The sequence below is a fragment of the Caretta caretta genome, chromosome 4, assembly GCF_965140235.1.
Source record: "Caretta caretta isolate rCarCar2 chromosome 4, rCarCar1.hap1, whole genome shotgun sequence".
NCBI classification, from domain to species: domain Eukaryota; kingdom Metazoa; phylum Chordata; order Testudines; family Cheloniidae; genus Caretta; species Caretta caretta.
This window is the reverse complement of record NC_134209.1, coordinates 120,095,936-120,111,091: the sequence shown is the minus strand read 5'-3', so window position 1 is coordinate 120,111,091 and position 15,156 is coordinate 120,095,936. Positions and strand designations below refer to the sequence as shown.

At 40.8% G+C, this 15,156-nt stretch overlaps 1 protein-coding gene across 8 annotated transcripts in view; it reads right to left on the bottom strand.

Annotated features, from left to right (window-relative positions):
- Positions 1 to 15,156, bottom strand: part of KCNIP4 (potassium voltage-gated channel interacting protein 4) — an 864,390-nt gene that overhangs the window by 196,080 nt on the left and 653,154 nt on the right. For 2 of the 8 annotated variants that reach the window (XM_048848723.2, XM_048848720.2), the window contains exon 1: positions 8,938 to 9,291. The exons of 5 other annotated variants lie outside the window; for them this stretch is intronic. In XM_048848723.2, the coding sequence (XP_048704680.1) occupies positions 8,938 to 9,049 (112 nt within the window). In that variant the 5' untranslated portion in view covers positions 9,050 to 9,291. One more of the 8 variants, XM_075128004.1, reaches the window with a different exon arrangement.

Below are 15,156 nucleotides of genomic sequence, written 5' to 3'. Positions count from 1 at the left end.
AGCCATGAAAAGAGCTAAGGCATACCAAACGATGAAAGAAACAAGGTTAGCTTTGATGCCAAAGCCCCAATCCTACAGTTCCAATCAATTCAAGAGTATAACAAGCTATTGGATTGCTCCCTTTGTGCCTTCCACCGCAGTTATAAATATGTACATGGAAAACAAATATTTGGTAATGGGCTCTTCAATCTGGCAGAGAAAGATATAACACAACCAATGCCTGGAAGTTGAAACTCCACAAATTCAGACTGGAAATAAGGCATACACTTTTAACCATGAACATAATTAATCATTGGAACAACTTACCAAGCGTGTGGTGGATTCTCCATCACTGACAACTTTTAAATCAAGATTGGATCTTTTTCTAAAAGATATGTTCTAGGAAAAATGTTGGGAAAGATCTATGGCTTGTGTTATACAGAAGGCCAGACTAGATGGTCACAAGGGTTCCTTTTGGCCTTGCAGTCTATCAGTTCAACAACAAGAAACATTTTTATAGTGGTTACATTATAAAGTCAACATTTGCCAACATCTGGGATATCACTAGCTTTCCCTATTCTTAAGGGAAATATTTATTGTAACTTGGAAAGAAATGGCAAATGTTTACTTTTTAATGGCTTTTCGGTATTCTTAAATACTGAGCAAGCAATGAAACACTGAAGGAGGAGCATGGCAATGGTGAACTTGTCCATATAATACAGGGTCAAATTGAGAGCAGAACCTGTGCATGTTTGCAACACAAAAAGAGCTCCTTCTCCAACTTGTACCTGCAGAAGGGCAAAGTATAATTAACAAGTCAAGTTACAGGAATGTTTAAAAGGGTTGTGTTTTTCACGGAAATTAATGCCCAGGTTCTACAAACATGTACAGTACATGAATAACTTTATCTCTATGACAGACTCACTGAAATCAGTACGACTACTCACATTCAAAAGGGTTTACATGATTAGGGCCTATGCTTTGAAGTGTTTAAAAAGGGAATACAGATTGCTTGTGAACTGGTATTTGCATTTGCAACATCTGTGCTAAACACATTGTTAAGAAAGAAGAGAATGCTCTGTTCCACTAATGATGTTATTTTAAAAAAATTAGGAATAATAGGCAGATTGCTCATAGCAACCATGCAATGAAGAAAGTAGTGCACAGATCAAAGTCTAATGAAGGCTTAATGCAATGGTTAAATAGAGGGCATCTATGGCTGGAGGAGGTACAATGGAAAATGAAGGTTAGGTTACAGAAACAACAAAACTATTAGTATATGATTTACTTCACAGCAGCTTTTTGTAACAACCTAAAATAAGGCCACACACATTTTCTCTGCAGCAGCAGAAATACTGCAGGTAAAAATTAAAAACCCTCAGAGGGTGATAATGGTAGCAGGCATAGTTCATGATACACCAACCATGAAAGATATGCAGACTAATAAGTTTTACACAGTAAACTTCATGAGTATCAGCTTTTGTTTTTTTATTGGTCACTACATCTAACACACATAGCACAAGATACAAGACTTTGGTATTATAACATACTCGTTATATGGATGGTTGAAGCACTGTTAGAAGAACAGCTGACAGTATGTTATCCCAAATGCCAATTTACTTCTGGGTGCAATTTAAAGTGTGTATATATTTATTTGTTTATCTGTAATGCTCAAAGCAGGTCCTGGCTACAGAAGATACATCTCTCCCCCTGTTGAGATCAGATGAAATGCTTGAGCTGGTAATCTCCTGATTTCCATGAAAGTTTAAATGGAACTCCATTTATCTTAGGTATTTATATAAGCCCCATTATCTGAGCACCTCAAATATAATGTGTTTATCCTTACAACACCCCTCGGAAGTAGAGAAATATTATCATTCCCATTGCACATATGAATGACTGAGACAAACAGAGACTTGCATGCTGGAAGGGAATCAAACCCAGGTCTCTCAAGTCCCAGGCTCCCACCCCAAATACTGGACCATTTTGGTTATTCTTCCTCCTGCTAAATGGAGTTATTCCTAATTTATACTTGTGAAACTGAGGGCTTGTCTACACTTACCAGAGGGTCAATGCTGCGGCAATTGATGCATCAGCGGTCCATTTAGCGGATCTAGTGAAGACCCACTAAATCGACCGCTGATCACTCTCCTGTCAATTCCTGTACTCCACCTGATCGAGAAGAGTAAGGGGAGTTGACGGGAGAGCGACTCCTGTCGATGTCACATAGTGTGGACCCCGCGGTAAGTAGATCTAAGCTACGTTGATTTGAGTTATGCTATTCACATAACTCAAATTGCATAGCTTAGATCAATTTTTCCCTTTCGCGTAGACAAGGCTTGAGAGGAGAATAAGGCCCACCTTATCTAGAGCCCTGTGGATATCCGCTTCCTATCCATGGACAATTTTTGCAGATAGTGGATTGGATGCCAATACACCCACAGATGGATCTACTCACCTGTGGCACCTGGCCTCCAGTGTCTGGCCTGGTGGGCACATATGCTCGGGGCTGTCAGCCAGTGGCTGGAGCTGGGCAGCAGGCCAGAGTCAGCTGTCCAGCACCTGGTCGCTGAGCTGGTTCCTGTCCAGCAGCTTGGGCCTCTCGGGCAGCACCAGCGTCCCCACCATGCAGCAATGGCTGTACTCCTGGCCTGCCGGCTTCTGGGCAGCAGAGTCTGCTCCCGACGCGGGAATTAGAGGGGGTGGGGCCCTGTTGCCTCACCTCTTCTCCCACTGTGGTGCAACACACACTACCGTTGCCATTGCTTGCGAGCCCCCAGGAGCAACACACGATGTGCCACCCCTTTCCCCCCAACCCCTGCGCTACCCCTCCTCCTTGAGACCCCGCCCCGCACCACCTCTTCCCTACAAGACCCTGTCCCCGCTCACTCATCTCCTCTCCCTCCCCCTTTGCTAGTCCTTGTGACATGGCTCGCTGCTGTGGATGTGGATACACATAAAAGATGGCTAGCGGATCACTGGTTGGATCGTGGGTTGATTCTGGCAGATTTTTGTATCCGCTCAGGGCTCTAACTATATCCAGTGGAAACTACATAGGGAATTTAGGGAAGCTGAATGTTACTATCTACAATTGAATTTGCTTAGGATTCTAGGGTTAACCCTACTCTTATAAGTGCTACAGGACTTTAAGTGACCATCTGTAGCTGGGTTCTACATTTCATCCTAAAGATAATGTCTCCAATAAAACATCTAACATCATGCCAACCCCCTCTTTTCACTACTGATTCAGAGGGAAGAATCCTGACTAATGATACACAAAAACACTTTCTATGACCCACATCCAAGTACTGGCCTACCCTGCCCAATGTTGTGTAACTCATGAAACCTGGTGAGATCACAGCTCAAGGTGACATGGCTACATGTTGAACAGTTGAAAACTCAGGAATTCACTGAAACAGCAATCAACCTACAGACATATACAAATGTACAATACATAGGTTTTAGTTAAAACATACTGGCAGGATTTTCCAAGTTTCTGTTAATTCAGACTTTAGAAATTGTAAGGCTCATATCCAGCCTTAATGAACCTGTGGTTCCTATCCCTTGCAAATTCCAGTGTCCTGTTCCCACAGCTGTGTAAACTGTTCCCAATCAGCTGAAAGGGGTCTCTTTAGTGACCATGGAATACCACATTCTCCAGCTGCTCCATTCCCAAAGGTGTGCGATTTCATATAATCCTAGACAACCCAGCTCATGGGAATTATATAAACAATTCTCTGAGCTTCTGTCATGAGTTCCCTGATTGTCAGGATGGGGTTCCTCCCTGGCTTACACTGATGGTTAAGCTAGTAACACGTTAAAAAACTAACAATATTATCATGGCACAAACTAGACTATCTTTATTCCTGATCCCCATGCAAGATAACCATATAGGAAACAGCCACATTACCTCTAGGAGCTCCACAAAAAAATTAACTGAACTGTCAGATTTTCAGCTAGGCTTAAATTATTCCTATTAAGTTCTTTACTTCTAATGTTTTAAAACCATTTCATATGCACCATTATTTATTTGATATCATTTATTTGTTCTTAAAGTGAATAAAGCAAGGTTGAAAATAAAATATACATACACAACATGTGCAGCTATCTGCTGCAAATATGCATGATATGTTTGTTTATATACTTATTCAAAAACAGACAAATACACACATGCTAACAACCCTTTTACAACCAAATAAAATTTTAATATCTTTTGAATGGATTGCAATTATAAGAAGGTACCAGATTCTTATTCAGCAATTATGGTTTGTTTGTTTGTTTTGCGAAACCACCACCAATGGAGTAATTATAGATAAAGATTTTTATATACTGTAAGTGACTTACTGAGAACTATAATAATTAAAAATACATGTATACACTCACACACACACACAGTAATTACGGTAGCATAACAAAGCTACCGCTGCTGGAGCCGGAACCCACGGAAGACTTCTGCTGCCCCGAGGACACCTCCCCGGTACTAGGACTGCCGGACCTGCCAAACGCTGAGGAGTTGCTGGGATTGCCACTGGCAGCATACCCTGGGGAGACGGAGGATGACCCCGGGGTTCAGGTACACCTGGAGGGGAGGGGAGGAAGGAGCCCAGGGATAGCAGACTGGAGTGTGGCTGAAGGGGCATCCAAAACACAGTCAGCGTATTGCAGTGGCATTCCCTGCTGATCCAGTGGCAGACCACTCTGCCACTGTTAGGTCCGTGGGCTGGGATGCAGTGGAGTCATGGGCCTGTGTCACCCTACCCCTTGGGTGGCAGTACTCCTCCTCCTTAGGGGAAGAGGCCTGTGGGTGTCTGTGGTCCACCAGAACCAAGATGACAGACTGGGTTGGTGTTAACCCCTGCTGGCCCCCCTAGACTGTTTGCTGGGTGCCGTGCCCTGATTGAGAGCCTGCCCACCCCCCAGACCACTCGCAGCTAGCCTGCCTAAGGGTTAAAGTCTTAGGCCGTGTGGTGCCCCACCCTGGATGAGGGCTTAGAGCCACAAATAGTTCAGTGGCCCACCGTGCCTAAAGGTTGGAGCCAGAGACCACTAAGTTCCCCCGTTACTTAGACTGTGGTTTCAGAAGTGTGCCAGCAAAGGGGCATGGCATCCCTCAGAGACTGACAGTGAGGAAGAGCCAAACCCACCTACACGCTTATAATGTACTAAAGGAGTATGTTGGATAATAGGATGATATAATGGATTTTTTAAATCTGTTATGGTTCTCGTATGGAACTGATTCAACTGATTTACAAACCTTGACATTTATTTATAGATCTGTACATGACCAATTCAGGCATACAAGCCCCTACATAATCCACATGCTGAGCAGTGTCCATGTCCTCTTTAACATCACATATCCCAAAGACTACTATGGAGAACGGTGTCAATGACACACTAGATAAATTAAGAAGTCACAGACTAGAAGTGACTAATAATATGGAAAACTTTTATGATCAGTCATTCCACCATGGGCCAGCTCATAACAAGTCCATCACCATGCAAGTGGTGATCCAATTCGAAATTCTTTGAGAGGACATCGGAAGGCCCTTCATGCTGTCAGCTATTGTGATAAAGAGCTGCGTCAATCTGCAGAAGGTAGAACCCCAGGGCACGCCTGACATCCAGAGTGTGCAGCCGCCTCTCCTTGTTGGTGGAGCGAGGCTTTGGACAGAACACAGGGAGGAAAAATATTCTGGTTGACATGGAAGTGCGACACCACCTTAGACAGAAAAGTCGGATGGACCCGCAGCTGGACCTTGTCTTTGTAGACTACTGTGAACGGGGGGCTCCAAACTGAGCAAGCACTCAAAGAAGAACAAAAACGTAAGGAAGTACTTCTTCACACAACTCTCAGTCAACCTGTGTAACTCGCTGTCAGGGGATGTTGTGAAAGGCAAAAGTATAACTAGGTTATAGATAAGATAAAAAATAGATAAGTTCATGGAGTTCATTGTACATCAATGACTATTAGCAAAGATGGTCAGGGGTACAGTCACAAGGTCTGGCTGTCTCTAACCCTGTGACGGCTAGAAGCTGGGACTGGATAACGTGGGATGGATCACTTGATAATTGCCTTGCTCTGTTTATTCCTTCTGAAACATCTGGCATTGGCCATGGTCAGAAGACAAGATACTGGCCTAGATGGACCATTGGTCTGACCCATATGGCCAGTCTCACGTTACTTTTTGGTGGAGTATTTTCAGGGGTATGCTGTGGCTTTGTTTTTGTTGGACAGTTACTTTAAATAATGTCCAATGTGCCTGGAATAGTAGGTAAGGGCCTTTTTATCTTATTATAAATGGTAGTAATTAAATAATCAATAAAGTGCTAGAGTTCCACAGTAAAAAGAAAAGGAGTACTTGTGGCACCTTAGAGACTAACAAATTTATGCTTATACTCAATTAAATTTGTTAGTCTCTAAGGTGCCACAAGTACTCCTTTTCTTTTTGCGAATACAGACTAACAAGGCTGCTACTCTGAAACCTGTCATTATGCAAGTTCCACAGTGTGGATAGATTAAGAAGCAGTGAGGCAGGTAAAGGGACAGCAAAGACCTTTTCAGCTACATGCAGACGGGGGAGAGGAGAGAGAGTAAGCTTGGGGAATTGGTAAGTGTATGATTGACTGTTCCAGGAACTGTGCAAATTCACTGATCTCAAACAGAAAGGAAGGATAATTTTGTGGGTAAACCACTGGGCTGAGACTCAGGAAATCTGATTTCTGATCCCACCCCTGGCACAGACTTCCTGAGTGAGCATAGCCACGTCTCTCCGGGGCAGACCATCAGCTGGTATAAACTCTCATGCATCACTGTCATAATTTCATTGAGTTCAGTGGAGTTATGACAATTTACACCCGCTGAGGTTCTGTGTTTCAAGTTCCACAACTGTAAAATAGAAATAAAAATGCTTCCCTATTTTCCAGTAGTGTTGTCAAGACAAATTCATTAGTGTAGGTGGGATGCTTATATCTTACATTGATGAATGCCATAGGAAAGCCGATAAATATAAACAAATACAGGGTTGCTGCACTGGCCTGCTTGTGCAGGTGCCTCATGCCCTGCCTCCTGGTTGCAGGATCTGGGGGGTAGTCCTTTATCTTCCATTTTGATCTAAACACACAATCCTTCTTATCTTTTGTCCAATGGATTTGGCTATTAGGACCTGATCCTTGTCCCACTGAAGTCAATGACAAAGCTGCAGTGAATGCCATTAAGTTATAGATGTCCTGCAAAGCACTCCTTATTAATTTCTTACACAGGCAAAATTCCTATTAACTTTAGGGGAAGTTTTGCTGGAGTAAGTGATAAGTGAAAGAGCACGAAACAGGCCACGATGGAGTAAGAAATCCTGCTAACTACTGCTGCTCTTCAAACTAGTAATATTTATAATGTTTTTGCTGTGTTTTATAATGTTATTGTTTTTCTACTGTACAGATCTGTCAGTTCCACGTTGCTGGGGGATTTTAAATACAATTATTATATTATGTGAGGAAATATCATGACACTATTGGTTGGAGTTAATTACATAATTATAGTCCTAACCCTGAATAGTTATGCTTCCTATTGTATATCACACTGCACTATTTATTTCTTACAGGGTTGGTTTGTTACTAGCAGATTTTTTTAGGGGGATTTACTGCATTTGCTGTAACATATAGAAGATTGTCTCAAAACTTAATCACAATATGATTTTGTGAAGAATTAAGGAAAGGGACAAACTCAGAATTGCTCATGAATTCTGTATTTTATCCTTTTTCTATAAATACTTTATTGTCATCAATTATAAAGCTGGAGTTGTCATGCAATGAAGCAAGATGAAAGTTTAAAAACACTGAATGTTTATGTGCAAATCTACACAGCCCAGAGTTTAAAAGAAAGAAATGTGAGTATTAGGAGGGACAGATTAACCTGTAGTTTAGAACTTTGAAAAAGAATTTCACACTTCCATAAAAAGTATTTAGTAGCAAGTTTTGCTGTTGCCAGATGTTGTAAATTCTCACATGCAGTTTTAAGGATGATTTATTTAAATAGTTCAGTAACTGTAAAAGTGCTAGGTTAAATATTTCACATTTCATCAGTACATTGAACAGTTTTATGGGGTGATTTTTCAAATCTCCATCAGTCTTTTCCCACTATGAAGAAAAAAAAGTATGCTTCAGAAAATTAGTGTGTTCTTCTTAGATATCTGACTGTGACCAGAAAGTGCCGAAGTTACAGTGAATATCTGGTATTTGCACAGCAACAAAATCAAGCCTTAGGCTGTAAATTGTTTTTGTTTACTACAGCATTCAGACAGGAATTAGAGTAGATGACAGTATAATTTGATTTTTAGAACTAAATTTAATTAGCAATGTGAAGTTAACATATTCAGTATCATGAAACAATGCTTAGTATCTGTACCAAAGGTCTGCATTGTGCCACTGAGTTTTAAACAGAACCTGGTATTGAAATTAATAGGACGTTCTGTTTATAAACAGATGGCATGTTATGGCCCTATATACATAGGGAACAGACAGTCTAATCAAACAAACAGGTTACACACACACACACACACCCCAGAATAATTATTTTTAGAACATATATCAAAGCAGAGGAGCACTCAGTTTTATGAAACAAACTATGATAAATCTCGATGTATTAAGTTTTGATACTAGTGAGCAGCTTTCAAAGGTTAGAATACATGTGTTTTCAACCTTTCCAACATACTTCAATGCAGACAGGCTGTAAAATGTAATACACTATATAATAAACCCTATGTTAGATTCTACTTCTGTTTTAAAATATCAGATAAAGGAAACAGAAACAAAAACAAGATTTCATAGTCCACAGGTTATTCTCACTTTTTCAAGCATTTTCACGTTACAGGTTTTATACCAGACTAGCAGTCTGTTTTACGTAGACAGCTTTTAAGCAGACTAGATACTACAAACAACACAAACAGTGATTGACCACTTTACCTTCTGAAAAATCAATCAGTCCCAGCAAATGAAGCAGCTTCAGAGACGCAAATATAATCACAACAATACCCACTGTTTGCAGTCCCTCCGACTCCCACTCTAACGTCAACATTCTTCAAACAAACAAATCATTCCAGTCTTCAAGCCAGTTCGTGATTAGAGGGAAATTAGAGGATTTTACCAATATTTTGTTTTGAAAAAAGTTGCAAAGGTGAAAAGCAACCTTGTGCTGTACTGTGGAAATTAACTGACCACCCTAGTTGAGGCAAAATACTAGCTAAAGCCCTGCATCTCATGCTTCTCTAAGCATTTGATTTCATTAGCAGTGAGTCCTCTTAGAACGCTGAGGTGGACCACTAACCCCTTGATATGACATTGTATCCAGCAAGTAAGGTTACTTCAGAGCTGCTGGAAGAACATCTGTTTCAGAACTGGAGACTTTGCTGTGTCAGTTCAAAAAGAAACACTCCCAGGAAACTTGCAGTAGGGAGCACACTGCTACGAGCACTGTGCATTCTAATGCTCCTAGACTCATGCTTTAGGATTCTACCCAATAACCTATTTTAACAGGTTTTTTTTTCTTTTTTGGGTGTTAAATTTGACAAATGCCAGTTTACTGAAGACATTTGTTTTCACGTGTCAAACTCTGCATATCAGAAAAATACTGTCCTTTGCATCTTAGTGCATGGTATTTACAAATGCCATGTTCCTTCTTCTTGAACACCACCAGAGCCTAGTTAGAATTTCTAATGAAAATGACAATGAAATTAAAGGATAACATTTTGACATGATGATTTAGTGTCCCTGCTTAATAAAATGTAATGTTATAAAAAGGGCATGCCTTCCCAACCCCCAATTTTTGCAACATAGGTACAGTATGTCTTTTAGAAACCAGAAGTGCTTCTTTTTTGACTAAGGGCTTGAGCCTGCACTTTCGCAGTTTTTAATTAAATTTAACGATGCTCAACTTCCATGAGGAACATAGCAACTTCCAGGATCAAACACGAACCACACATCAAGAAAAAGGCTCTTCTGTGACCATGGCTGCTTTATCATTAGGCTTTTATAAAATTAATCTATTCAGTGTTTCAAATGAATAGAAATAAGGTATATAACGTACAGTGCATGCTGTAAGAATTATTTATGCAGAACCAGCCTTCTCACATTTTAAGGCTGGGCCTGTGAAACAATTACTTCCACTTCCACCCTCCAAATTTAACGAAGTCTTGTCCACTGGGATACAAGGCAATACAATAAGGATCAAGGGAAGGCCCATAAGGTAAATCTTGGACCATCCTCAATAATGTCTTATTATATAATAAAATTATCAGGGTCTGGTAGTGACCCCTATATTTCGGTTGTCTAACAACATTCACTAGAAAAGATGCTTGCTAACTTTTTTGAGAAGTTCTGACACCTCCATTGTTTGCAGGAAGTCACTGAAAATTTAACGAAACAATCTATTCAAGTTGTTAGATAATAAAAGCACAGGTTTCAGAGTAAACAACCATGTTAGTCTGTATTCGCAAAAAGAAAAGGAGTACTTGTGGCACCTTAGAGACTAACCAATTTATTTGAGGATAAGCTTTCGTGAGCTTCTGATGAAGTGAGCTGTAGCTCACGAAAGCTTATGCTCAAATAAATTGTTTAGTCTCTAAGGTGCCACAAGTACTCCTTTTCTTTTTGCGAATAAAAGCACAGGGGAAGATAGTCTTCAGGCTACCACAGTCTCCTTTGCTGCAGGAAAAAGGAGTCTGTCACCTCAGACTTAACGCTATAGAGAGTCGCAATTTAAAAAAAAACCCATCATTTTTCCCCTCCATATAAACCAGAAGTTTAGGAGCTGAAGAGTTCATTCACTGAAGAATTGTGTGCATATTCAAGTTAATTTAAAGTTATCTTCTTTGGTTTTGTTGAGGGTGTTTCCCTCAAACAGTTTAACTATAGAATGCAGAGTATTCAGCCATAGTCAGGTAAATAAAATAGCTATACTTTTCATTCCCCCCCTAACTTAGATATAGGATATCTGCAGAAGAAGCACAATAAAATAGTGGATCATAAATAAACTAAATTCACTAATGTGTTGTGTGCATCTTCTTGCTTATTCTAATCTTCCTCGTATTTATCCCCTTTAGTTCTCATTGTCCATAAATGATCCATTTGATCCATCGCCCTATTCATTTTCTATTCTTTCTCATGTCTGTGCACTGTTTTTATTCGCTAGCTCTTCTTTCTTTGAAAAGTAGCATCTCATTCCCTCTCTCATTTTTCTATTGACCCCTCTTTGCTTTCCACCCCTTAGCTTTCTCCCATTTCACACAGTTTCCCATTCTTTTGTCTCCGTTACCTTTGCTCTCCTTATTTTCATCTCTCTGGCTTCTTTGCTCTCTCTTCTATCCCACTGTCTCTTTGGGCTTCTCCCCATCTTCCTCTCTCTTTCAAATAATGCTTAACATTTAGTTATGGTCAGATTTTCAAAACTGCTCAGCACCTAACATACTGAGTCCCAGTGAAAGCTGAGCATGTTTGAATATGTGACCCACAGTGCTCTAAAGACATTGACAAACGAATCCTAACATTCTGCAGCCCAAGAGATGAGCATTATTATCTCCACTAATTAGTGTTAGACACACTATTAGAATAAAGGATTCTCCCACTCTAAGTTCTGGCTTAGTCTCCTAGATCATGCCCCCTCATGTTATTGAGTTTCCCCTAAATGGGACCAGAAGCCCCACCTCTTGCTCAGCAGATGTGCCAGAAGAGAGGGAGCGCAGTTACCAGCAGCCCAGGTAGTACCTTACTCTCTTGTTCCCATGTCATCAAACTGATCTGGAGTCCCTCTAAGAATTTGAGGGACCAAAAGGCATGTATTTCATGGGTCCCACTGATCAGCCCTGGCAGCTGTGTGAGAGTGAAAAGAGACTCTTTAAGAAAACAATCAATCACAAAACAATCACAATTCTACAGAATGATAGAAGGCAAACAGCAGAATAAAGACTATGGATTTCAAGAAGGCAGACTTGAGCAAACTCAGGGAGTTGGTAGGTAAGATTCCATGAGAAGCAAGTCTAAGGGAAAAAACAGTTCAAGAGAGTTGGCAGGTTTTTAAAGAGACATTATTAAGGACACAAGAGAAAAACTATCTCACTGCATAGGAAATATAGGAAGTATGGCAAGAGACCACCCTGAATTAACCAACAGATCTTTAATTATCTGAAACTCAAGAAAGAGTCTCACAAAAAGTGGAAAGTAGGTCAAATTACAAAGGATGAATATATACCAACACCATACACATTCAGGGACAAAATTAGAAAGGTCTAGGCTCAAAATAAGTTTAAACTACTAGAGGTATAAAGGGTACCAAAAAAACATTCTACAAATACATTAGAAACAAGAGGAAGCCCAAGGATAGGGTAGGCTCATTACTCAGTGAGGGGGAAAAGACAACAACAGAAAATGTGGAAATGGTTGTTTCAGTTTTCACCAAAAAGGTTACTTCCGATCAGACATCAAACATAGTGAATGCCAGTGAAAATGAGACAGGATCTGAGGCTAAAATAGGGACAGAACAAATTAAAAATTAGACAAGTCAGAGATCTTCAAGTTGGCAGGGCCTGATGAAATACATCCTAGAATACTTAAGGAGCTGATTGAGGAGATATCTGAGCCATTAGCGATTATCTTCAAAAACTCATCGAAGACAGGAGAGATTCCAGAGGACTGGAAGAGGGCAAATATAAGTGTCAATCTATAAAAAGGGGAATAGGGACAATCTAGGAAATTACAGACCAGACAGTTTAACTTCAGTATCCGGAAAAATAATGGAGCAAATAATCAAGCAATCAATTTGCAAACACCTAGAAGATAATAAGGTGATAAGTAACAGTCAGCATGGATTTGTCAAGAACAAATTGCATCAAGCTAATCTAACAGCTTTCTTTGACAGGGTAACAAACCTTGTGGATAGAGGAGAAGCAGTAGATGTGGTCTATTGTGATGTTAGTCAGGCTTTTGATACTATCTCGCATGACCATCTCAGAAACAAACTAGGGAACTACAACCTAGATGAAGTTCTATAGGGTTGGAAAACCATTCCCAGAGTGTCGTCATCAGTGGTTCAAAGTTAAACTGGAAGGGAATATTAAGTGAGATCTTGCACGGGTTGGTCCTGGATCGGGTTCTGTTCAATATCTTCATTAATGATTTAGATAATGGCACAGAAAGTATGCCTATAAAATTTGTGGATGATACCAAGCTGGGAGGGGTTGCAAGTGCTATGGAGGATAGGATTAAAATTCAGAATGATCTGGACAAAGTGGAGAAATGGTCTGAGGCAAACAGGATGAAATTCATAAAGAACAAATACAAAATACTCCACTTAGGAGGGAGCAATCAGTTGCAGACATATAAAATGGGATATGACTACATAGGAAGGAGTACTGCAGAAAGGGATCTGGGGGTCACAGTTAATCACAAGCTAAATATGAGTCAACAGTGTAACACTGTTGCAAAAAAAAAAAGCAAACATCATTCTGGGATGTATGAGCAGGAGTGTTGTAAGCAAGACAAAAGAAGTGATTCTTCCACTCTACTATGCACTGATAAGGCCTCAGCAGGATTATTGAGCATCACATTTCAGGAAAGATGTAGACAAGGGGTTCTCAAACTTCATTGCACCATGACTCCCTTCTGACAAAAAAAATTACTTTACAACCCCAGGAAGGGGGACCGAAGCCTGAGCCCACCCAAGCCCCATTGGCCTGGAAGTGGGGGGCAAAGTCTGTGCCCCACCGCTCTGGGAAGAGGGGCCAAAGCTGAAGCTGAAGGGCTTCAGCCCCTAGCCAGGGTGCCCGCAACCTGAGCCCTGCCGCCCAGGGCTGAAGCCTTTGGGCTTTGACTTCGGCCCTGAGGAGTGGGGCTAGGGCTTCAGACCTCAGCCCCAGAAAGTCTAAGTGAGCACTGGTGACCCCATTCAAAGGGGGTCGGGACCCACTTTGCGGTCCTGACCCACAGTCTGAGAACCGCTGATGTAAACAAACCGGAGAAAGTCCAGAGGAGAGCAATAAAAATGATTAAAGGTCTAGAAAACATGACCTATGAGGGAAGATTGAAAAAATTGGATTTGTTTAGTCTGGAGAAGGAAAGACTAGGGCGGGAAGGGCATGATAGCAGTTTTCAAAAGGTTGTTACAAGGAGGATGCTGAATAATTGTTCTTGTTAACCTCTGAGGATAGGACAAGAAGCAATGGGCTTAAATTGCAGTAAGTGAGGGTTAGGTCGGACATTAGGAAAAACTTCCTAACTGTTAGGGTAGTTAAGCACTGGAATAAATTGCCTAGGGAGGTTGCAGAATCTCCATCATTGGAGGTTTTTAAGAACAGGGTGGACAAACACTTGTCAAGAATGGTCTAGTTATTACATAGTCCTGCCATGAGTGCAGGGGACTGGACTAGATGACCTATGAGGTCCCTTCCAGACCTACACTTCTATGATTCAGTTCTAAAAATCAGTTTACATCTCCAAGGCGATCTCCACAGTAAAAAGGGCTAGACACATACTTTTTTTGGCTATTTTTAAAGACAGTTACAGTTAGTATTGATATTCTCAAAGTCAGGGGGCCCAGAGCCATGGACTTAGTGAGCCTCAAAGTCCCTGCTCTGCAAATTAATGCAATATGGACATGACACAAAAGTGCATGCAGGTGAAAAGAAAGCACATTATATTTAATGCACCATGCAACACTTTCAACTGTGGCATTAGTATATGCTGAATTCCTCCTGTAAACAATTCATTAAAAATAAATAAGAAGTGAAAATTTCCTGCCTCATAGCATTTGAAAGTAAAGTAGAATTTGGGCAAGGTTATCACTCAAGTACAGCCACTGTTTGGATTTTGAGCACTCTTAGAATCCACAACCAAGTGTGATTTTTCTCTCTTTTTTTACATCCTGAGAACCACTTAAGAAACATTACTATATGTCTTTATGGGAGTGCCTGTACGAGCACTCCAAGCAAAATTTAAAAAGTCTTATTTTCTAGAAAAGCAGACTTCTAGGCACCACCACAAAAACACTTAGTAAAATATCCAATAAAAAAAACAGAAACTTCTCTGCCTACACTTCTCTGCCCGCCACTGGGAGCTGCGGGGGGCCATGCCTGCGGATGGTCAACGTCAGTAAAATGTCTTGTGGCCCACAATCAGATTACCCTGATGAGTCAC